Source organism: Saccostrea echinata, unplaced genomic scaffold (genome assembly GCF_033153115.1).
Source record: "Saccostrea echinata isolate AGI-Se365-2 ecotype Australia unplaced genomic scaffold, CSIRO_AGI_Sech_v1 ptg000025l, whole genome shotgun sequence".
Lineage (NCBI taxonomy): Eukaryota > Metazoa > Mollusca > Bivalvia > Ostreida > Ostreidae > Saccostrea > Saccostrea echinata.
Window position 1 is genome coordinate 7,394,154 of NW_026889774.1, and position 25,834 is coordinate 7,419,987.

The 25,834-nt window shown below is 34.9% G+C and overlaps 2 protein-coding genes across 2 annotated transcripts; one reads left to right on the top strand and one right to left on the bottom strand.

Moving 5' to 3' along the window:
- Positions 1 to 2,367: 2,367 nt before the first annotated feature.
- On the top strand, positions 2,368 to 24,441 carry LOC133191923 (heat shock 70 kDa protein 12A-like). Its single transcript, XM_061327684.1, has 8 exons — positions 2,368 to 2,386; positions 4,618 to 5,048; positions 5,482 to 5,700; positions 6,832 to 6,993; positions 20,615 to 20,932; positions 21,054 to 21,272; positions 22,635 to 22,791; positions 22,867 to 24,441. Exons 2-8 carry the CDS (start codon positions 4,626 to 4,628, stop codon positions 23,925 to 23,927), a joined length of 2,559 nt encoding a protein of 852 aa, XP_061183668.1. The 5' UTR covers positions 2,368 to 2,386; positions 4,618 to 4,625; the 3' UTR covers positions 23,928 to 24,441.
- LOC133192556 (uncharacterized) lies at positions 10,537 to 14,251 on the bottom strand. The gene is made up of 3 exons (XM_061328549.1): positions 14,171 to 14,251; positions 11,748 to 11,922; positions 10,537 to 11,141 (listed from the first exon to the last, which is right to left on the bottom strand). The coding sequence occupies exons 1-3, from the start codon at positions 14,246 to 14,248 to the stop codon at positions 10,630 to 10,632; spliced, it is 765 nt and encodes a 254-aa protein (XP_061184533.1). The 5' UTR covers positions 14,249 to 14,251; the 3' UTR covers positions 10,537 to 10,629.
- Positions 24,442 to 25,834: the final 1,393 nt, after the last annotated feature.

The following is a 25,834-nucleotide window of genomic DNA, read 5'->3' on the forward strand; positions in this document are numbered from 1 at the left end:
AATTTTGATTCATATCATAGAAAACAAATATTTAAGAATATGAGAATAAAAGAAGTGCTCTCTAGTCTGTTTTTGAAACCTTATTCTTACAAAGCATAAAATGAAAAAAAAAACGTGTGTGTATTCAATCAGTTTTTAAATTCAATGAAAAAAAATAGACGAAGTTAATTTTGATTGGACAATATGGCAGGCATCACAATGTATTCCATTGTATTGCAGCAGAGTGCAGTATGGTACAATTCTACTTGTTTTTATACAAGCACAATTATTATACAAGCACAATTATTTTACTTGTCAATGTATTAGAAACATTCCCCACCATCCACCCTTCAAAGACAGCTTTTATATACAATTTGTCCTTGTGATTGAATGTTTATTTGGAAATTTGCATAATATAAGTTTTGTTTCAAAGTTCGATAACTCAAATTATGTCCCTTTGAACAACGTAGATAAAACGATCATTGATTTCTCTTTTATATTATGTAAATGTTTAAGCAATGCCAACGAGTAACAGGCTTGTATACTATATATAAGACGTTAGAGAGATATTCACAAATGACCATGTGTTAAAGTCAGAGTAAATAACGGTTACGGGTAATGTCGCGTGTAAAGGACTTAGTGTGAGCGTATCTCACTAAACAAGTACTGCTATGCAGTATTGAAAAGCGTCTTTGATTGTTCTACAGTCATCGGCGCTTTGTTTGAGGCTCAAAATATTCACTCATCAGTCAAACAGGAAATTTTTTTTCTCCACTGTTTTGCCTAATTATAAAAATTGATCAAGTATGTTTTAATTAGACAACACATCAAGCATTACAATGCAATGTATTGTAGGACAGTTATATTTTTATTTAAAAGCAAAATTAATTAGCTTGCAATTAAAGATCTTCATTCGACATTCCAATTTTCCTCGGGATGTTTCGCATATATCCATATCAGTCTTTCAATAAAAATAAAATCAGCAAAAGTAACTGTTCTTTGATGAGAACTTAGCTTTAAGTACTGTTATCAGAATATATTCTGTTTATCCTTCCTGGTGCTTATCTGCATCACTCTTAAAATTTACACTCATCAGTCAAACACGAGATTTCTCTCTTTTTCAATCTGTCATTATGGACAGAGTAATGAGCCCGGAAACATGGAGAATTATAACTCCACTTAGAGACTGTAGGGCATAGTATTTGTCAGTCAATATCTCCAAAATAAGGTCAGAAACCTAATGATATAACCGCTTTAAGATATGTGGGACATACTAAATTAGAAATACACAAAATATGAAAAAAATTGAATGACAAATATTTTTTTAGCTCAAGGTCCTTCTCCTCCTTAAATACTATGTATAAGATTCATCATAATTTAGTTCCTGATTATCTCTGCGATATAACGCTTCCACTTATACAACAAGAAACTCTCAAAATTATAACATACCCATGTGTAGACTGCAAACTTATAAATCAACATTTGTTCCAACTGTAGTTAATGAATGGAACTCATTATCACTAGAAACTAGAAACTCGAGCTATCTTTTTGTCTTTAAAAGAACGATTTCACAAAAAATAGCAGTAGCTCCACCTTATTTCAGTTTTGGAAAAAGGCGTAATAATGTACTGCACACCAGACTTCGACATAACTGTGCATTAAATATTGATCTCTATAGGTGTAACATTATATCAAGTCCATTATGTTCATGTGGAAAAGTAGAAGACACGCATCATTATTTTTTCTCTTGTTCTAATTATACTAAGGCCAGGAAAGATTTTTTCGATAAGTTTTTGATATTTGATAATGTTCATATTGTTGACACCCATACTTTACTGTGGGGGGATACTTCATTAAGTGTTGCTGAAAATGAATATCTTTTTTCCATTGTGCATTCATATATTCAGCACTCTGGCAGATTTAAATAATTTATTGTAATTGTTTATGTATTGCATTTGTACATCACAAATTTTCTTGCAGTTTATAAATTCATGTTATGAGTTTATCAAATTTATTTCTAAAACTGTGTAACACATACTTTATAGACTTCTCATGTAGGGAGAGGGCGAAATAAGTTTTAAGAACTTGTGCCCAATCCCATTGTATATATATTGCAATAAAATATGTTCATTTCAATGTCTTCTTATACGGAATTATAGTAGGATTTTTTTTATCAATAAAGAAAAATATTTAAAACGTCAATTAAGTACCTGTACTGGGTGGTTTGTTGCTTAGCGGCGTTAAAGTATTGATAAACGACCATGGTTTTCATAAGATATTCAGTGGACGTTTAATATACGAGTTAAAGACATCTCGAGCGCTCCGTATATACACAATTCACGGGACAAAAAACGAAAGTGGATCAGATACGAAATAGTGTATGTGGAAGGAACTGGAATAAAATAAGGTAAGTCTTGGATATTGGAACTCGACGTTGCTCATTTCGTCCAAAATAGAAATCCGTGGACTAAGTGGTGCTTAGTGTAACCAGGTAACGTTACAAAAGCGTAGAAAATATAGACTATTGGATTTAAGGACCAATGGATAGATCTTTGAACATAGTTCCTAGATTCTAGTAACACTGAATTTTTTTTTTTTTTAAAAACTTTTTAAAAAAAAATTGGCAAAGATCGCATAAATCAAACAATACTAAAGATTTGTTATGGAGAGCAGACTGGGCTATAACAGCTGATCGATCATGGCATACACCAAGTTTGCAACAACGATTTGACCCTATAAACGACTTGGGGTAGAACTTGTTTTAAATAAATGAGTAAGTACAGTACGAAAGATAGGAGAGAATTTAAGAAAAATAAACGGAGATTGTCTCGATAACTTCCCAAGAAAATAATTCTAAGCTGTCTGATAATTTGTTTTACCAGAGTTAACGAGGCCGAGTCTAATTAATTATTTCTACCCTAGATATTTTGATAAAGTTTCTTGAATGAATTTTTACTATTATATTAATTATTTTAAGATAAAAATATCAAATGTTTACCATCTAAGAGGGTCATCTTAAAAGTTGTCAAATTCTACTATTGGACCGTACGGGAATTTGCTGGAAAAGCGCCAAATTATCACATTTTCTCCATATTTTTTGCATTTCTGATCTAGGGATTTCGTTTTCAGTCAAATACATGAAAGTTATTGTAAAAAGTCAACAAATTGTGAAATTTCAAAAAAGTTGACCATCTGGTTTGGTCTAGAAATTATTACAAAGTTTATTTTTTCCCAATGCCCAATACCTCTAAATTTGCCATATTGCGGCATACATTTTGTATATATCGGCGCAGATGAATTATTTTGGTAAAAAATAACGTTTAGATTGCTGGTATGTTTCTTTTGATGTTCTGTCAACAGTGTTTAATAAAATGTCCATGGACGTCCTGAATACTCAAGCGAGTCAAGCGTCATTCTTCAGCGTCATGCATTGCTTACAGAAGCGGAAAACAGTGACGTCGTGAAAGCCATTTCAGCATTTATTCGTAAATATTGTCTTAAAAGCACATTTTAAGACCCATAAACGTTACAGATAAAGTTCATTTTGTGTTATAATTACAATACTTGGATAGGTGTTATGTTGCAGATACGACTGCATGAAACTAAAAAGCTGCGCACTGGAATTAGACTCGGCCTCGTTAAGCAATGAGGACAATTATAGAGTCAATTCATTCAAATTTATGTCACACTATTGCCTTCTATTTCCTTTTACCAATTGATATTTTTAATACTTAATAGTAACCATTAACATTTGACCTTAAACATTTGCAGTTCTGCACCCAGTTCGATTTGTATTGTTTCAATCGACTTGAGTTTGATTACTGTTCATTATCTCCATACTTCATAAATACGCAATTGTAAGAGATAACTAAGTTAAAATCTATAAAGGTGTTTTTTATAACAGATAATTTTACATGCGCGAATCCATAAATTTTTTTCAGGGGGGGGGGGGGGGGCTAGCGTGCGTTCGATCAGCGTTCGCCCACCGTTCACTCTTCGTTCGCTCTTCGTTCAAGTGAGAATTAAAGTAGAACGTTTCAGGGACGGTTCAGCACAGTGGTTTCAAGAGTTTACAGTACCCGGCTGATGAAGATCCCGGCAGGGGTTACATTTTTTTCTTCCACAATTTTACACTAAAATGCTTTTTTTTTTTAGCGAAAAGCACATTTTGTATGTATTCAAAGAGTATCATATTTATCTTAGACTTCCCATATATTAAATTTTTTACTTGCAAAGTACATACGTTACAACGTATACCTCCTTAAAAGCATATGTTTGCAGTATAATCAAATTAATATGGTGGGCTTTAGGAATTTTTTTCTGTGTGTTTTTTTCGTGGGTTTGGGGGTTGCGTCTGCAAGCACCTGTCGTTTCTGTGTAGGTCCATTGAATGTATAAACTAAAAGATAATTCAAAGTACCCTTTTTATGAAGCTATATATTTAACTGCAATATCCGAATAACTTAAGCTTTTCTCATTTTATCTACTGATTTTTTTCCTCACAAACCAACATGTCCAAAGCAGAATACAAAAACTATTCAGTTAACAAATTGTAAAAAAAAAAAAAAAAATGATATGGTAATTGAAATATTTTCATATTAATACTTTTCCTAATAATTTTTACCAAAATACATTCAGATACCAACATGGCTAGCGGACTGGAGGAGAAGGTGCCTATCAGTGGACTGGAAGAAAGGGTGCCCCGAAAGGCTGTCCATGGCAGAATAGAAGAAGACAAGAAAGACAGCCAGCGAGACAGCAGAATAGTTATTGCTGCCATAGATTTTGGAACAACATATTCAGGCTATGCTTATGCATTTAAAGATGAACTTGATAAGACCAAAAGTACCAAAGAAATGTGCAACGTTTTATCGAAAACATGGCAAAGCGGAAGTGACGCAGGGCTTATTTCTCACAAAACTCCGACTTGTCTCCTTCTCAATCCAGAAGGAAACTTCGACTCGTTTGGGTTTCAAGCAGAGGAAAAGTACAATAATCTAACTAACGATAATGCCCATGATGGCTGGCGGTTTTTCAGGAGGTTCAAAATGATTCTTCTAAATGAAAAGGTAAATTCGCTTTTAACTGTAAACGATTTTTGATTTTGATTTTTTTTTCATTTAAGATTAAATTTGGTTAATGGGATTTATTAGGGGCCACAGAGCTAGACTGTCCCATTACCTGATGGGAAATTAAGTTTTACAGGCCTCTATATTTATGCTGAGCTGCACAGATCAGTTTAACAAATGTCACATTTTGCATAAAATGGGATATGCAGTTTCGAAATTTGTATCAATTTGCGCACCGGATACGTATTATATAAGCAAATATATAGCAAGCACAATGATTTTGAGAAATAAAGGACTCAAAAACAGAAAATATTTTAGGTTAAATTTTTAATTTGTTTCAATGTAAAAATTCACTGCAAAGTGATACTGATACATGTAAATGTCCAATTATAAAAAGAGAACTTCATTCAGATATTGTAATATATATTTGTAGCATCTTAACAAAGACACTGTGATATCCGATGATCAAAACCAGAATTTGGAAGCTGTAACTGTTTTTGCGCATAGCATAAAGTACATTAAAAACGAATTGTGGAAACAGCTCTCAAAGACAGGATACAGTATTGAAGAAAAAGAGATTCAATGGGTACTAACAATACCAGCCATATGGAACCCAAGGTCCAAGCAGTTCATGAGATTTGCAGCAGAGCAGGTAGGGAAAGGAATACGAGACAGTTTTTAAATGGAATCTCATTTTTTTTCACATCTAAATCAAAGGAAGTCGGCTAATTCAAATACTTAAACAAGTCAAAACTTCACTTCTGCAGTTGATCAAAAGACCTTATGTCTTTAAAAGATTTTTACGTAGTTCACTTTACTAAATATTCACTATATAAGTTTTTATTGAACATTCATGATCTTTCAAACTTCACATATGTATACTTTCACCTTGACCCTTTCACCTTGACCTTGGAGCTTGACCTACTTTTGCAAAACTTTAACCTTGGCCATAACTTTGAACGGTTAGTGCTAGGGCTTTCAAACTTCACATATGTAATCCTTGTGACAAGACCTTCCTTTGGATACCAACAACTTTACCCTTTGACCTTGACTTTGGAGTTTGACCTACTTTTGCAAAACTTTAACCTTGGCCATTACTTCTGAATAGTTGTTGCTAGGGCTTTCATACTTCACAATCCTTGTGACAAGACCTTACTTTGGATACCAACAACTTTGACCCTTTGACCTTGGAGTTTGACCTACCCTTGAAAAACATTAACCTTGGCCATAACCTTTGAATAATTGGTGCTAGGGCTTTCATATTTCACATGTGTATTTCTTGTGATAAGGCTTTTCCTTGGGTATCACTAATTTTGACCATTTGAACTTGACCTTGATGGTTGACTTACTTTTGAAAAACTTTAACCTTTTCCATATCTATTCAATGGTTGCTTCTAGGGTTTTCCTATTTCACAGGTATATTCCTCGAGACAAGACCTTACTTTGAGTACCAACATATTTAATTTGCATTTGAGAAAGTTTAACCTTTGTTATTAGTTGCCATACGGGGGCATCAGTGTTTCACAAACACATCTTGTTTAGAACAAGAAAACATGTGTACAAAGCATCAAATTTTAAATGATTATTAGTACATGTATATCATGTTATAAACTTGGATTCGTATATCTAGATAAATCTACTTCTTTCAAAATGTGACATGGAAATAAACGTCCATTTTTAGCAAATGTGTAAATGAATATAGCAAAAAGAAACCCCGACATTTTGGAGCTAATGTTCACTTCAAGTTGTTTCTTGTCATATCCCATACTTACATTTGCACCAGGCTGGAATACCCGGAAACCAGTTGGAGTTTGCCTTGGAACCAGAGGCGGCAGCTGTCTATGTCAAAGAAACTAAAGTGGCCAAAGAATCCTTGTCAGCTGATGAGCACCAGCTAGTTCCATTTAAACCTGGAACACAGTTTATGGTGCTGGATCTAGGAGGTATGTTTTGATTAAAATACATGGGTATAAACGATGAAGTATTTGGATATCAAGCTTAAAAGAAAAAAATCTTTTTCTTAGAGTCTTATTAGTTTAATATCATGAATGCAGAGGTTAAGATATTTAGGAATTAATAAAATTTATGACGTATTTTAAAGGAGGTACAGTTGACATCAGCGTGAAGGAGGTTCTCAAAGACAGAACATTAAGAGAATTGCACCGAGCTTGTGGAAACGGAATGGGAGGGGAATCAGTTAACATCAGATTCTTCGAGTTTTTTGAGAGTGTATTTGGAAAAGATTCCATGTCTACCTTTAAAAACGAAAATAAATGCAAAGCAGCATTTTACGACCTAGAAACAGAGATAGAGCAAAAGAAACGGACTCTTAAATTCGACAGCAAGGACAGTTTGAAAATAAATTTACCTGCAGATTTGATTGAAATCTTCACCAACAATGATAATAATTTCGAGGAACATATCAGTAGTTTGAAAGGTCTGCGCTATAAATCTGGGAAATTGTATATTGATAAAGAGATAGTTAAGAATGTATTTCAACCCTCTGTCACAAGTATTGTAAAGCTAGTGCGCGAAATTTTAGCGGATCGTCGCGTCGATCATGTGAGCGACATCATGATGGTAGGAGGATTTTCTCAAAGTTCTATTGTCTCTAAAACTATAAAAGACGTATTTAAAGACATAAATGTTATTGTTCCGAACGATCCAGACATGGCTGTACTACAAGGAGCTGTTATTTATCGCCATTGGCCGGAAGTAGTACGCACGCGCAGATCACCGTTCACTTATGGTTCTCGTTTAATGCGATTATGGCTCGAAGGTGATGACGTCACCAAAAAGGTAAAACGAGGAAAAGAAGTACTGTGTGGGGATCATTTCGAAAAGTTTGTTACCATCAACGACGAATTTGAAGTGGAAGAACCAGCAACACTTCCTGTTTTTCCCTTGGCAGCCGATACAACTGAAATGGCGATTGATATTTACACATCAACAGAAGAAAATCCGCGGTACACAACTGACCTTGGTTGTGAAAGGCTTGGACGTTTAGTAGTGCAGATGGCCGACACGAAAGGGGGACTCGATCGGCAAGTGGACGTTACCATGACAATGGGGAGCACGGAAATTACGGTAGAGGGCAAAATGATGCCGAATGGAAAACCAACTAAAGTTGTTTTTGATATGCTAAGTTCAAAGTAGTTTTTGCCACAGTGCTGAAGATATCGGATGCTTAAATATATCCGAAAATATGATTTATATAATACTATCCTATTTAACATATTTATTACATTTTCAAGTGAAATACTGTATAAAAGTGAAATTTTGTCACAATGCGAAAGAATATTGGAAGTGCGTCAAAGCTCTCAGTTTTCCCTACCTTTACAAGAGTGTTGTAAAAAAAAATAATCCTTGACCTGTTATAAGATAGGGAAAGTAAACCATCCTGACAGAGACTAAACTGCCAAAGTTTCTCCAAATACGATGAAAAATATTCAATGGCGCTGTGCTAAGTAGTAAAAGACGACTCTAGGAAAAAGTTAATTCAAATAAAATGTAATTGACAGGAAAATCGATGTTTAGTAGTTGGATATGGAATTTATTTCACTCGTGAGACAGGATGATTTGATATTTTCACTCGTGCTTCGCACTCGGGGAAAATATCAAATCATCCTGTCCCAATTGTGAAATAAATTCCATAGCCAAGTACAAAACATTGAATATCCTTTATCTATTTAATTATTTATTGTTTCATTTTTTCCATCCAATTTTTCTCAGTATAAATGTTTATAGAATTTTCCAAAAAGGAAAATTACTCTTTATTAATTTATTTTTTACTAATTCATATTTGAAATATACATACATGTTTATCTTTAAAAGAGTAAATACGCTTTATTTTACTATGCTGCGCGAAGTATTGCGCAATGAAAACCCCAGTCGGCTCCCTTAAATTAATTTTGTCTGTTGAACTTTATTTACGCTGAAGGACTATTCTCTATAAGGCCGTTTTGCGGCCTACAATGACCTTAAATTTTCAAGTAGTATTTTTCCTTTAAAAACTGCATGAATCAGTAGGCTAATGATCCAATTTAATGATAATTGTTGATTGGTTAATGATGCTATAGTATTTGTTATGAAATTCGTCCGTATTAGCATTAGGGTAATGGGAAAACTCAAGAGGGTGGGTGTGTTAGGCAACTCCTACACATGTCATAACCACTTTAAACCAACACCAAAATTTACATGTTAACCTCTTATAAACATAAAAAGTAACTTCATGTTTACTATATTGCAGAAAAATCTAATAAATGGAAGTGAAGGCTATCAGCTTATGTACATGTATATTATTTCATATTCTAAACTTTCAGTTAAAGCACGTGTTTCTTTTGAATAAATACACACAAAAAAAAACGTTTAAGCTATATCCAAATAGTTTGGGTTACCTGAGTGTTGAGAGGACTCAATCTAATTGAATTTCAGGAAGCAACACACATCTTTAGTAGCATTATTAGCTACAGGAACAGCAGCCTTGTCTTAAAAAATGAAATGCCAAGGGTGAGAGGAATTTCCTAAGGTTACATGTGATTGATAATTGAGTGTTGCTTTACGCCATTTTAGAATTATTCACCCAAATAAAGAGCTTATCCGCTTTAGGTGAAGTATCACAATTTTGATTTATGCACGGTATCATTATTTATGCGACCTCCTTTTTAAAGGTAATATCCAAAAGACCCATGACTTTTACTTTTAACGCCGAAAACTTAGCAAAGGCAGTCACTAAATGCCTTAGATTTTGACGCGGCATTGGATTAAAAATTGAATCCTCGGACCTCAAGAGTTCTTCTAAGCGAGCGTCTAACCCTTATGGCCCATTTCGTACATGATTGTTAGTCCATGGATATACTAAAACTTTTGATATGCATAGTGAAAGGAGCTGTTGAAAATCATCCCCGTTTTTATGGAATGCCATTAAAAGGGGGCAGAGACTTGACTTTTATATATACATTTGTGTATTATATTTTAGATAACATTTTTAATTTGATATATATTGTTATACATGCGAAATAAAATGAAATCAAAGCAATTCTTACGATGTTTATTCAATTTACGTACCAGTATATATTTTTGATACATTCAAGCCGAGCATTTGGCTGTCAGAGGTCAGAGAGGCCCGAGAGGTTGCGGTGGTTACTCGGTGGTTGCGCAAGACTTTTGGTTACATGACATAAAGCGTAAAACAGCGACATCTGCTGAAATAAATATGTACAGTATATTCAGGATCTCTCTCCCCCCCCCCCCTCTCTCTCTGTATATGTAGTAAAATTCCCTGTTTAAGGCCTGTTTGCTCATTATTTTCCCTAAAGCCTAGTATTAGTAATCGATTGGTCTATTAAATTGTAATGATAGAAACGCCATCTTAATATGTAAAGAATGCATTGTCTAACCTTAGAGGCAATGTTAATCCCCTTGACATTTAAAATTGTGTCTGAATGAATATTTCCAATAGGCAATTGTTAAATAAAAAATAAACAACTTTGGTCATAAAAATTTGTTTTATTTTCAGAAGCTATCAAAAGCACGAGCCATGATGTGATTCAGTACATATCTATAGCTGTCTCTTTCATCGTTATTTTATTTGCATAAGATTATATCGGTACATGAAACCTTCAAACAATTCTTCTCCGAATTTTTCGTTGAACATGGAGAAAATAAACTCGAGCTTCAATTTCAATCCGTCATTTTGAACTGCAGCTTTGTCAACGGTGCATATTCTATACGTGATGTCCTCTGGTGACGTCATTTCCTCGGTCTGTGTAAAGTAGTCGGATGTTAAAATCCAAGTATCCCTAATTTTCCTCGTCATATTCAGATAACAATATGGAACACTATTGCAATTTTTTAACATGATCTTGAAAATTACTTTTCCCTCGGGATCTTGCTTTTGTTGAACTCCAAACTGACATGAATTTCCATTAAATCTGATTTGGCTTTCTTGGGATGAGATTTCGTTCATTTGGAACGAAAATTCATCGTTGCCAGCCGAGAGCCAGATTTTAGGTATTCTGTATCCCGGCACTGACACGCTGTTGTTCAGTGTTGCTTCAAACCGCGAAACGCCATTTACTGGGCCCTCGGATACTACGAACAGATATAAAGACGTCATTGTAAAATATAAAACATAGGTGATCAAAGATTACAAAGCTCACCTAGACGAATGTATCCCTAGAATGCTTTATCCATGCAATTTTGGTCCAGGTTGGGCTTATATAGTTACTTTAGAATAGGCTTGCTCCAAAAACTTTAACTTGGTCACTCATCTGGTAAATGTAGGTCAGATCCAGCATCTGAAGCAAGTCTGGATGTGTCCATCCCTAGATGCATCATAGTGCCGAGCTTATAGTTAAATGGGAATGGACTTAACTGCTCCAAAACTAATCTAATTACTCATCTGGAAAATGCAGGTCAGATCCAGCATCCGAAGCATGTCTTGTAGTGTCCATCCCAAGATATATTATCCATGCAAGTTTGGTCCAGGTAGGGCTTATAGCTACTTAGGAATGGACTTGCTCCTCAAACCCATACCTGTACGCCAACGCCAAGGACATAGCGTAAGCTCATCTCGACTTCGTCGAGAAAATTATATAACAGTTTGACGAAAGAAAATAAAATTTCATCATTCTATACGCTAGTTTCATTTCACTATAAATTTATTGACTATAGTTATTCCCCCTATTATAAACTTACATTTGCGCCATGTCACTCTGTCGTCACTTTGAGCGGGAGAGGCATTATTTGGTGCCTGCATCAGGATAGTAAAGAAAGCTTTCTTGCCTCCATCTGGCAATCCCTTTATTGTTCGGGTGATTGAATCAAACTTGTACTCCATGTCTCTCGTCGGTCGAAGTGTTGTCCATTCACCCTGATAATGCCATATTCAAAAGATTATATTTGTGAATTTAAAAAAACATTATTGACATACTGCGTCATTTGCAAATTAAAATAATAGTAGAAAACTAGATCATTTCCTGTCGCAAGCAGCAGTGTATGTCACCCCGAACGGACCTTTCTCTGTTTCCAGTTGAAAGTATGCAATTATGGAATAGATATGAAAAAAGAGAAATATTCAGTATGATATAAATGGACAATTATAGAATAGAAATGAAAAAGATTGAATATTGCTAAGTTTAATACGCAATACACGCACTTTGTTGAGTGGGGAGGATGATTGTTCTTGCAAGTTGATGTTTTGCATGTCACAGAACTTGCCATACAAATGTCATTAAAATAAAATGATGGCATATCAAACGTTGCAATATTCGATCTTTTCCATTGTATAACTATATAATATTTTTTTGTATTGTAAAATTTTCCGTTTGTATATTGTATAATTTTCATTTTTACTGTAAAAAAAATCATTTATATTGTATAATCTTTCATTTGTTTGGTATACAGTAAAACAGGCTTATAACGAAGTGCCAGGGAAGGACGATTTTACTTCGTTATAATGTAATTCATTATACCCCTTCAGTTTACAATATACATTTAAAGTCATGGGGAATGAAAATTGCTTTGCTGTAAGAGTCAATTCATTATAAACGAGTTCGCTATAAGCGTGTTTTACTGTTTTGTATTGTTAAAAATGCAAAATGAACATTTCGATTAATACCCGCTGGTCAGCACTGCATCATTCTAAATCATTCGAATTGAAGCATATGTTGCAATTAATTTTAAAATTCATACCATTGAATTGTAACTTGGGCTATAATGAACAGAAAAAGTTTATGAACCTGCAGTAAAAACTTGATGACAGATCTTGGTTCAGAGTGTTATCATAAATACCAACAGGAAAATTATGTCATCGTCTGTATTTTTCTGAACAATAACATTTCATTGAGGATAACAACATGTGCTGCCTCTAACTACCAAATGTTGAAATGTAAGACTTTAGTAGAAGGCAAACCTCGATACTATCAAAGTTGGTATTTATTACATATAATCGAAATTTATTGTTCATTAATATTATCAATTAATTCATTTCCTGTCTACAATAATATTTTTAGTTCTGCTTTTTGTAAGTTATTGCTGGCATTTGAATTGAACATATTTTATCGACAAAAAGACACAAGTTTGTGATCAGATACAATTATTTGATATAATGTCTTCTCAAACACAACATTCTGTAAATTGCCATAATATAAATACATGTAAATACATGCAGTATCAAAAACTGAAATCAATTTCTTGTTTAATGTAAAAGAGAATTGTTTTTTTAAAACTAAGATTTATGTTTTTAAAGGAAAAAAAGACCGTTTTTGTTATGATGAGCTACATTTACATACAGACTTTATTTCTACCAAACAGTGAAAAGTCAGCTTGTATACATGGTAAATGTTCGGCTTACGTTTTGAATATTAACTGTAACGAAACTAATTTGTACATGATTGATACTAGTGCTTTACATCATGTGCGGGTTTAGATGGAATAGAGTGGGTCCAGACCTTCCCGAAATTTTCAAAATTATTACATCATTATACATGTAGTATCAAGGCTTTTTTTTTTTTTGGTTTATCAATATTTTTATAATATTCTTTTGTTCCATCATTCCAAAATTTCTGAAACGGCCACGTAAAGGTTTTTCGGATTTTGACTAGTTGTTTATGGTTTTGTTATCTTTGTTCTTTTTTTTAAGTTGCATTGTTTTGATTTTCAACAATTCTGAGTCGGATTTTTGGGGGTGGGTAGGTTTTGAACCCCCTGAGAAAAAATCCTGGATATGCGCGTGTATATTGTAATATAATAAAAATATGAAGACTTCATGCGCGGATTCAGAATTTTTTTCCAGGAGAGAGGGACTCACTCCCACTCCAAAAATAAATAAATAAAATTAATAAAAAAAAAAAATAATCAAAACAACGAAAACAAAACACCAAAAAATAAATCAGAAGTTTTTGGTCAAGCAAAAAATAAAAACAAACACATTAACAAACAAACAAAAAGAAAAGATAAACAAATTGTCTGTATTCGAAAAACCTATTTAATGGGGCTGGGGCGTTTGGGAATGTAGAACACGTAGTATAGAATAATAATCAACCCTTGGATCCCACTAATAGATACATGTATTAAGAAATATTACAAGTTAACTCATAAAAAGTGAAGTAAATTCGTACCTTAACAAGAAGACAGGAGGCTAGAAATACCACCAACGCACTCAAGTTTTTCCAAGAGAGAGTTTCTATGCTTTTCATGGTGAGGGTCTTTAACACAGAATGATGATGAATGTCAAAAACAGCATTATATATAACATACAGAGTATAATTTGATGGATTATTCCTAAACTTAATGATCAATTAAATGTGCAGTACAGTGATGGGGATTTTCTGTGAAATTATATGTGTACGTTATTTCATTTGCCATTTATTGCTGCTGAATTTTATAATACTGTAATTTACTTAAACTTTATAATACTGTAATTTACTTAAACAATTGGTAAGTAATTTCTACGTTATTTCTCTAAAAATTTATGCTAAAATTTTAACAGTAACACTCACATGGAATCGCACTACTGAGAACATGCAGGCCTGTAGAACGCGGGGGTGGGGGTGGAATATTCTCTTTAGAGAAGTGGACAGGCTTTCGCCTAAAAGCCTGTCCACTTCTCTAAAGAGAATAGGGATGGAAAGGAAGGCTCAGTCCCACTTTTTTCTGAGTATAGTATTTTGCTCTACTAAATTTTCATTTAGATGCTGCTCCCCTACTTTTTTTTTTTATTATATTACTAGTATATTATTTTATTCTTTTGCTTGTCAGATTTTTAGCTTCTTATCTGGAACCGCTGAGTCAATTTCAACCAATTTGGGTAATAGCATCTATGGACAAAAGGGGGAAAAAAATATCGATTTCATTGTCTATGTCCCCTGGAAACTGAGGGATGGGGCAAAACCATCAAAACTAATGCAATCTTCAAAAATCTTTAATTTTCTTTTCATGTGAAATTTGTGGTCCCTGGGTCTGGAGTTCTGAAGTTTAAGGGCGGGGAACTATTGGTCATATAGTGGAAATGCATTTTTTTTTAATCTTAGAATTTCTCTGCTCCTGGGTATTTAGCAAACAAACTAAGTGCATGATTATGACGAACAAGAGGGCTTCTTCCAAAATTATGAAATTCATGGTTCTTGGGTCAGGGATTCTGGTTGGGGCTTTGTTATGATCATGCACGGAAAGAAAAGAAGTTACCTTTTACTATTTACATATTTTAATTAATCACTGCAGGTATAGTGTAGTTAATAGGCATATTGCATTAAAAAAATTATACGAAAATCTTTAATGCATAATAGGACAGTTTTTAAAAAGTGGTATGTAAACATGTAAATAATAAATATTAAATTAACTTACCACAAAAAAATATCTTAATTATATATTTGTACATTGAATATTATTCTAAAACCAAAAGAGGCCAGCGGTATAGGGAATCTGCTGGTCTACAATATGTAACTATATATGTGAATATGTAGTATTGCACGAGCACTGTTGTGTTGTTGAGTTTGGTTAGCACTGGCAGATACAGACAAGCAAACAGACCTCCTTTCTGATCAAGCTGTTGCTGTTTTTCCAGACTAACTATCTTGTTGATCTCAGATCATATCCTATATTTCTCTTGTTTTGAGCAGCATATCTCAATCAGTTTAATTTATTTTGTATGATTTATAATTGAGTGTATTGCCTGTTCCATTGATCCTTTACAATTAAGTTTGTATTATGCTCATTTGATCATTAAAGCCATTAAGGGCCTATTGTATTTCATATACACTGTAGATTTATATTTATGTTCTTTTCCTGTTCGTGGCGTAACATGTACCTGTTTCTGTATTTAAAACGAAAGTAGATATTTAATAACCCTTTGCGTATGGCTGTGTTACACCGTGTATATGGCTTAATTATTAACTTATCAAAGGCTCTTTGAAATAATTAATGGTACGTATTTTGGTATTGTAAGATTTTAGTGAATCATACATATGTTAGATTATTCATTTATTGTGTACATTTTTACCCCACTTTCATTATAGAAATCAGTTGCCACAATCTATTTTCGTTTTATAAATGATTCTGTTGAAAAGCACTGACCCTTTCAGAAATCATATCGTTGCCATAAAGCAGATTATACATATCAAAGCTATTATTTTTACAAGGGCATACTGATACTAATTGGTATTCACAATATATCAAGATCGCGTACGATATACCGTAACCCAAATGATTTGTTACATGTACATTGAAAGTTCGTCTCTACTTTCCTCCACCGACCTTGTAAAACACACAACTGTATCATCGATTCGGTATTTTTGTAATTGCAACGAAACTTCTGACATTTTTTAAGGGACATTGCCACATAAAAGCAGAAGAAAGAAATGTTTGGCAGTTTTTGTTGACACTTTATGAATTTTCCTCTTTATTTTAAATAACCAGTTTAATAATATACTGAAACGCAAAAGAAACGCAACAAGCAGTAATCTACAAATATTTGAACCTTTTAACTAATGATTTTCAAAACTGATTACAGTTAAGTTAAACTCGATTTAAAAGCATCAAAGATTTGATAACAATGTTAAATGATTACCTTTTAACTTTAGAAAGTAACACATGACTGTTAAAACACCCTCCCTTCTCAGCCATTCAATTATAGCGTGGAAGACTGCCATGCACAACAATTGCAGCTTGATCTCCACGATGCAGTAAGTTCATCAATCTCGGGATCTGAGCGAAAAAAATATTCTTTGCCATTTTTAAATGTCCGTTTTTCAGATGATAAAGTCGAATTTTCTCTAACCTAGCGCAGTGTAGTAACACTTGGACTTCCGGTCAACGGACTATCATTCATGCTAATGATACGTATGAGCCTGTTGAGGCGTGTTGTCGTGCATTTTTGCATCTGCAATTCTCCATCAACTTTATTTTCAGATTTTCCAGTTAGAGCACTTGAAATGCGTACTTAAGTCATTTTCAGGAAGCCTTGCCATCTCTTCCGGAAACGAAAGGAGAATTTATTTTGCGAAATATTGCTGAATTACTTGTGTTAAACAGATACAAACCCTTAAAACCCCATATTTTTGTCAAATGTTTTGTTAAATATGCAATTTTTGATTTCTGTTCAGCGGGCTCAAACTTAACTTCGGTTATGGCATGAAAATCATTCAACCGTTAAATTATCGAAACTTACAATGTTGAAGATATCCGTACTTTTTAGATACAAAATTATATCCTTTATATGATTTTCCCCTCTAAAATAGGATGTTGCGTTTCTTTTGCGTTTCAGTATATAAATTATGATAAAAATTCTCAATATTCTATGACAACGACATTCTAATTCATAATCAAACACCAAAAACATATATGTTCTAGACTTTTAACCGGTCACGGTAGCCCCTGCGCAGCATTATGGAAAGGTCAAGAAAAGTTTGCGCAGCATTATGGGAAGGTCAAGGAAACAGGCTACCGGTCACGATAGCTTAATGGTACATGTAGGCCGGGCGCTCGCTTCGTGATCGGGAGGCCCGAGTTCGATTCTCGTTCACCGCGCCGCGTCAAACCTAAGACGAATACATAGGTAGTGAATGTTCCTTCGCCAAGCGCCCGGCACTAGAAGTGAAAGTCACGGGTCTTTCGGATGATACCTTAAAAATCGAGGTCTCGTGTCACAGTAGGTGTTGGCACGATAAAGAACCCTCACCGCTCATAGAGGGATATCGGGGGGGGGGGGGGGGGTTGGGTTCCAGACCCGCCCTGGAATTTGCAGAGTTATTAAATGTATAAACTAAACCAACTAAAAGTGACCTTGAACCCCCCTCCCCCTAGAAAACGCGGATCCCCCTCAAAACGCGGATCTGTGTTGGTATGAAAAGTCATAGGTATGAAGCTTTAGAAGTCAGCGACTACCCCTCCCCCCTCCCCCCCCCCATCCCACCCCTATGAAATAGGTTTTTCACGTTTCGGGAAGGAGTTTATGTTTTTTTTTTTTGTTTTTATTTATTTATTTATTTTTTTGCTTGTCAAGAATTTTCTAGGTTGGATTTTTTTTTTTGGACTGGGGTGGAAACCCCCCCCCCCCTCCCCCTGCACCCTGCAAAAAATTCATAGATCCGCGCCTGGTATAGGTCTAAATTTGAAGCCCTTCACCGGCATACGGTGACGTCTCTATATAAGTGAAAAATTCTCGAATGAGACGTTAAACAACATTCAATCAATCAATCGAACTCTCTCGTCGTTTATGTTTACATTTAAAATGCATGATGTATTCGATTTGCTATTAGCCTGAACAAGAACAGATTGATGTACGTGTTAGTTGTTTGTTGTTTACTTTTTTTTTTTTTACATTTTTTTTTTTTTTACATTTTTTATATTTTATTGATTATATTCTTAATATTTTTTATTCAATAATGCAGGGATGCATGACAATCATAGACTTTAAAAATTGCATGGTTGGTATCTGTTTTTTTTTTTTTTAAGGAAAAGGAAAGATTATAAACCAACACAAGAATATTTTGGTATTTACTAAGGAGTAATATCATTATTTACACTTCTTAACAAGAAATCTTCATAATCTAATCTGAAATGTCATCTTCGGAGCAATTAATATGTCTATAAAACCAACACTTTTTATTGCTGAGAAACAGGAAAGGAGAAAAATATAGCTGGACCGGAAATAGGGCCGGGGACCCTCACTGTGCCCTATTTTACAAAAGAACTTACGACTAAAACCAACATCTACTTTTGCAATTTATTTCATTTCTTACATTGTTTAAATTGTGGTTTTCAGTTGAAAAAGAAGCATTTAATTTTATAACTTTGTTTAAGTATAATCATTTAAAATTATTAATTTGGTGAGATTTTACAACTATTTTATATTTTTAGTCTTAGTCCTAAGTTCTTTTGTAAAACAGGCTCTGCATTTCTGTAGTCAGGTTCTTTAACCACGGAGCTACCCATGTCAAAATCCACAACCCATGTACCCAAAAACACTCTATCCTAAAATTTCACCTGCAAGTCTTGGGGTGGTAAATAAATTTAAAAAAAATGAAAATAAATATGTAATAAAGGAGAAAAATTATTGCTGTGCCATGGGAATCGAACCTGGGACCCCTGCATTAATAGTCAAGTGCTCCAACCACTGATCCACCGAAGCCGACTCCCCAATCTACTCTACCTAACCACCTTTTCCAGGCGCGGATCCAGGATTTTTTTCCAAGGGGGGGGGGGGGTTCCATCCCCGTCCAAAAAAACAAAACAAAACAAAACAAAAACTACGAAAGCCCATTGAGCTCATTTTGGTAGGTAAAAAAAAAATATTTTTCGCGAATAAACGCGAAACTTTCGCGAATAAACGCGCAAAATGAGCTCAATGGGCTTTCGTAAAAAACAAACCTATGAACAATTCAATTTCCCAAACGTGAAAAACACCTATTTCGTGGTAGTGTTGGTGGGGTCCACGTTTTCTGGGGGGGGGTGTCCAAAGTCATTTTTTATTTGCTTCAGTATATACATTTAATATCTATGCAAATTCCAGGGGAGGGGGGTCCCCCCCCCTTCTAGATCCGCGCGCGTTTTCAAATCCTGGTCACGGCACCAATTGTAACAGGGAAGAAGAAAATTTAATTATGGCTGGACCCAGAATCGAGTCCGGAACCCCTGCATTAATCATCAGCCCTAACCTCTGGGCTACCCAGGTCGATACCCACAATTCATATACTTCTCAGACAACTACATTTGATAAACTGTGAAGAGATGTTGATGTCATTGTGCTATGCTAATTATGTGAGTTTTTAAGTTAGTCAACAGATCAGTAGTTGTCACTTGTTAGATATTGATTATTACTTTATAACATTATTCATGTTCATCTGTTGAGCTGTATATTTTTTTTCAATATAATCTGCAAAAAATGGGTTAACACAATTGGAAGTTTATCACTTTTGTACGTACCGTATATAATAGTTTAAACCGAAAAGAATGAAAGAAAAAGTGAGCAAGCTCACATACCCCACGCTCCACCAAAACTCGACAATGCAACACGTAATGAATGGCATAGAGCATTTTAAATACACAGTATAATGGCCAAAAATCTAAGTTGAAAAGTGCCGAAATTCCCAGAAAAAATAAAGGAATCAGAATTTCCTGGTAATATGCACATCTACAAATTGTGTCCTAAATATCTGCAAAGTTTGACGAAATTCTGTGCAGCGGTTTATGAGGAGTTGCGCTGACAAAAAAAAAAAAACAGGACTGACGGACTGACTGACTGACACACTAACTGACTGACTGACGGACGGGTCAAAACATTATACCTCACGCAACTTGTTGCGTGGGGTATAATTACTCTACAATGTATATTGTCTTTTATTGTATTTTTTCATATGTGACAAATGATATTTCCATTTTGGGTTCTGCTTTGGTACTAAATTCGATTTTGTAAAATTGATGCCTAGGGACAAAATATGAAATGAAATAAAACGTCATACGTGTTTATATTTCGTTTCAATTTAGTTTTCAAAACTGTTGCAGTAACTAGCATGGTAAAATTGAAACACTAAAGCACCGTAATGGCTAATGGAAATCCAAGTAACCGTTCTGGAAAAATTATAATAGCTGCCATCGACTTTGGGACAACATACTCCGGCTATGCGTACACTTTTAAATCTGATCTTGAGGAGTCGAAATCAGCGCAAGAGATGTGTAAAGTTCTAACTCATAATTGGCAGTCAGGAAGCGGGGCTGGGCTTATCTCTCACAAAACTCCTACAAGTTTACTTCTTACCCAAGACGAGGAATTTGATTCATTTGGATACAAAGCAGAGGAAAAATATGTTCAGCTGGCCAATGAGAATAAGCACACAGGATGGCGTTTCTTTCGGAAATTCAAAATGATTCTGCACAAAAACGACGTAAGTCTTGTTCTTCAAATATATATACTGATGCAAGTATTGTATTCAAATAATATTCACATATTTTTTTAAATATATATAGTAGAACAAGCTTCAAACACTGATTACTCATTTTTTTTAGGTTCTTACAAAAAACACAACCATAAATGATGACCAGGGAAATCCAGTGCTAGCAGTGGACGTGTTTGCTCACAGCATACGATTTATGAAGAAAGAGCTTTTGAATGAACTCGAGAAGGCTGGCATTGATGTTAAAGAAAACGAAATTCTCTGGGTTCTTACTATACCAGCAATCTGGGATCCCAAGTCCAAAGAATTCATGAGAGTTGCTGCGCACGAAGTTTGTATCAGCGTTATTTTTATGTGTGTTTTTATGCCCCTGGATCGAAAGATCCCGGGGGTATATTGTTTTGTTCTGTCTGTCTGTTTGTCTGTTTATCTGTTTGTCTGTTGTCAACTTTAACCTTGCCCATAACTTTTGATTGGTTGGAGCTATGACTTTTATATTTCACATGTGTATTCCTTGTGACAAGACCTTTTTTTGGGTACCATCATATTTGACCTTTTGACCTTGACCTTAGAGTTTGACCCACTTTTGCAAAATTTTATGAGACTTTAACCTTGGACATAACTTCTGAACAGTTGGTGCTTGGGGTTTCAAACTTCGCTTGTGTATTCTCTGTGACAAGGCCTTCCTTTGGATACCAACAACTTTGACTTTTTGACCTTGGAGTTTGACCTACTTTTGAAAAACTTTAACCTTGGCCATAACTTTTGAACAGTTGGTGCTTGGGGTTTCAAACTTCACATGTGTATTCCTTGTGACAAGACCTTCCTCTGGATATCAACCTCTTTGACCCTTTGACCTTGACCTAGGAGTTTGACCTACTTTTGAAAAACTTTAAATTTGGCCATAACTTTTGAACGGTTAGAGCTAGGGCTTTCATACTTCACATATGTAATCCTTGTGACAATACCTTCTTTTGGATACCAACCATTTTGACCTTTTGACCTTGACCTAGGAGTTTGACCTACTTTTGAGAAACTTTAACCTTGGCCATAAATTTTGAATGGTTGGTGCTAGGGCTTTCATACTTCACATATGCAATCCTTGTGACAAGACCTTCCTTTGGATACCAACCACTTTGACCCTTTGACCTTGACATAGGAGTTTGACCTACTTTTGAAAAACTTTAACCTTGGCCATAATTTTTGAATGGTTGGTGCTAGGGCTTTCATGCTTCATATATGTAATCCTTGAGACAAGACCCTCCTTTGGATACCAACCACTTTGACCCTTTGACCTTGACATAGGAGTTTGACCTACTTTCGAAAAACTTTAACCTTGGCCATAACTTTTGAATGGTTGGTGCTAGGGCTTTCATACTTTACATATGTAATCCTTGTGACAAGACCTTCCTTTGGATACCAACAACTTAGACCTTGACCTTGATGTTTTACTTACTTTTAAAAAACTTTAACCTTCGCCATAACTTCTGAACAGTTGCAGCTAGGGCTTTCAAATTTAACATTTTTTATCTTTTGGCCTGGATTTTGACTTGCATTTTAGAAATTTTAACCTTCGCCATAAGCTGCCATACGGAGGCATCAGTGTTTCACAAACACATCTTGTTTTTTTTGGCATTGGTTGCTAATTTACTAAAAGATTTAATTTAGGTATGTATTATTTCTCTAAATTTAGGCAGGAATCGCTAGCAACCAATTAGAATTTGCCCTTGAGCCCGAGGCAGCCTCTGTTTACGTCAAAGAAATGACGGTCTCAAAGAAAGAAACATCAGGAGAGAAGGAATTGGTGCCGTTCCATCCTGGAACTCAATATATGGTTCTCGATCTTGGAGGTACATAACGTGCCTTTGTGTTTTAGCTATTCTAAATATTAGTTTGCTTCAGTAACTGTTTGATTTTGTTTTTAGGTGGCACAATCGACATTGTCGTTAAGGAGGTTCGGGAAGACAGAACATTACGAGAACTACATTATGCGTGTGGCAATGGTCTGGGTGGTGAGTCGGTGAATATAAGAATTGCAAGCTATTTTGAAGAAGTGTTTGGGAAAGATGTCATGAAAAAGTTTCGAACAAATAATGAATACAAAGCTTCATGGCTTGACTTAGAAACTGAGATAGAACAGAAGAAGCGGACATTACAATTTGATCTTAAAGGCAGATTAAAAATGTCAATTCCACCAGTTCTCCTAGAAATATTCGAGAGTTTGCGTAAATTGAATCCTCGTGAACATTTTAATTCTATAGAACATTTAACATTGAGCAGAGATAAATTGTACATCAACAAAGACTTGATCTATCAACTTTTTCAGCCGTCGGTGGAAAGTATTTTGAATATTATGAAGGAGATTTTGGACAAGCCCCATTTGTATAGGATATCTGACGTCATTATGGTGGGTGGATTTTCTCAATGCCCTCTAATATCTGAGCAGATCAAAAGCACTTTCCATGATCTAAAGGTCGTAGTGCCAAATGATGCTGACCTCGCCGTGCTGAAGGGAGCAGTAATTTATCGGCACTGGCCTGAAGTCATCTACTCACGGCGCGCCCCTTTCTCCTTAGGCGCTCGCTTTGCGCGATGTTGGCTAGATGGAGACGATATTCAAAAACAATTTAAAAACAGAAAAGTCGAGAAAATGTGCGGTGATTGGTTCTGTAAATTCGTCACAAAAAATGAAGAATTTAACACCACCGACAAAGCTATTCTACCGGTGTCCCCCATGGAAGCAAATACGAAATTTGTTCCTGTCGAGATTTTTAAGTCGGACGAAGAAGAACCGCGTTACACAACAGATACTTCTTCTAAGAGTATGGGGAAAGCATTCAACGTGGACATGTCAGACTTGACTGGCGGCCTTGACCGCGAAGCTCACGTCACATTGACCATGGGCAGCACGGAAATAAAAGTTGAAGGACAACAAATACCAAATGGAGTGGTCAAAAATATTAAACTTGACCTCCTAAATGATTAGAACTACTAGATTGTTCAAGTTTCCATGTGTAAAAGTATCAGTTTATGATTGAGAACAGGAACTCATCGATTTTTAATTTTTTTCTCCACTCTTGCATTCAATGTTTACATATATATATATAGAGAGAGAGAGAGAGAGAGAGAGAGATTTTTTGTGTGTGTGTGTGTGTGACACAGCTAGAGTGTGCTGAAAATGACTTTTTCGGGACTTCAAAACATACTGCTGTCTGCATTATATTGTTATTAAAGATTTCAAGAATATTTATTCTTGAAAGATCTTGTTTAACCTGAATTAACCATACATGTATGTGTATTATTGTCACACCCTTTCTTTAAAGGTAAAAAGTGTGGAAATACCTCATTTTTGTATCATAAGAAACCTGTTTTAAATTCTATTGATACCGGAATATTTTCTATAAACGGTATACACTGTAAATGTGAAATGAACATGCACCACAATGAAGTCAATGTAACTGAAAGAAAAAAAAAGCGTTATTGACAATTTAAGTGATGAACAGTTTTGAATAAGCAAATTTTCCATAACAAGGTTATTATAAATGTACCTTCTAATGTAATACATAGAGAATATTACATACTAAAATCCATATAATATGTCATTTCAACCCAAGGGCCAAAGGCTCGAGAGCTAAATACATGTATATGGAACCTGAGGGCTGATATGACATATGATATACATTTTTTTTATTCAAAATACTTAATATGTGAGATCACATAAAGTGTCTTTCTATCTGCAACAGGGTGCTGAAAATAGTTTTTATGCCTCGGTCGAAAGATCCCAGGGGTATATTGTTTTTGTCCTGTCTGTCTGTTTGTCCGTTTGTCTGTTTATCTGTTGTCAACTTTAACCTTGCCCATAACTTTTGATTGGTTGGAGCTATGACTTTCATATTTCACATGTGTATTCCTTGTGACAAGACCTTTCTTTGGGTACCATCATATTTGACCTTTTGACCTTGGAGTTTGACCCACTTTTGCAAAATTTTATGAGACTTTAACCTTGGACATAACTTCTGAACAGTTGGTGCTTGGGGTTTCAAACTTCACATGTGTATTCTCTGTGACAAGGCCTTCCTTTGGATACCAACAACTTTGACCTTTTGACCTTGACCTTGGAGTTTGACCTACTTTTGAAAAACTTTAACCTTGGCCATAACTTTTGAACAGTTGGTGCTTGGGGTTCCAAACTTCAAATGTGTATTACTTGTGACAAGACCTTCCTCTGGATATCAACCTCTTTGACCCTTTGACCTTGACCTAGGAGTTTGACCTACTTTTGAAAAACTTTAACCTTGGCCACAACTTTTGAATGGTTGATGCTAGGGCTTTCATACTTCAGATATGTAATCCTTGTGACATCATCTTCCTTTGAATACCAACCACTTTGACCCTTTAACCTTGATATAGGAGTTTGACCTACTTTCGAAAAACTTTAACCTTGGCCATAACTTTGGAATGGTTGGTGCTTGGGCTTTCATACTTTACATATGTAATCTTTGTGACAAGACCTTCCTTTGGATACCAACAACTTTGACCTTGACCTTGACATTTTACTTACTTTTAAAAAACTTTAACCTTCGCCATAACTTTTGAACAGTTGCAGCTAGGGCTTTCAAATTTAAATTTTTTTTTATCTTTTGGCCTGGATTTTGACTTGCATTTTAGAAACTTTAACCTTCGCCATAAGCTGCCATAGGGAGGCATCAGTGTTTCACATCTTGTTAATACTGTTGCTGTTCATATTACCAGTAATGTCTGTTTACAGGTGTATTTAATACCTGTACATACAGTATCTGTACTGTCTCACTGAACTTAATTTGCATATTAAAATTTAACTAAGATGAGAAAATAATACCTTTTCATTATAAAATATATAGTATCATAATTATA

Bases quoted from the DNA above. Each gene is read 5' to 3' on its own strand.
- LOC133192556 (XM_061328549.1), bottom strand. From the start codon at position 14,248: ATGAAAAGCATAGAAACTCTCTCTTGGAAAAACTTGAGTGCGTTGGTG. The intron at 11,923-14,170 runs GTACGAATTTAC...TGGCATTATCAG, and splicing joins CCTCCTGTCTTCTTGTTAAG to GGTGAATGGACAACACTTCG. The intron at 11,142-11,747 runs GTAAGTTTATAA...ATCTGTTCGTAG, and splicing joins CAGAGTGACATGGCGCAAAT to TATCCGAGGGCCCAGTAAAT.
- LOC133191923 (XM_061327684.1), top strand. From the start codon at position 4,626: ATGGCTAGCGGACTGGAGGAGAAGGTGCCTATCAGTGGACTGGAAGAA. The intron at 5,701-6,831 runs GTAGGGAAAGGA...CATTTGCACCAG, and splicing joins TGAGATTTGCAGCAGAGCAG to GCTGGAATACCCGGAAACCA. The intron at 22,792-22,866 runs GTACATAACGTG...TTTTGTTTTTAG, and splicing joins TATGGTTCTCGATCTTGGAG to GTGGCACAATCGACATTGTC.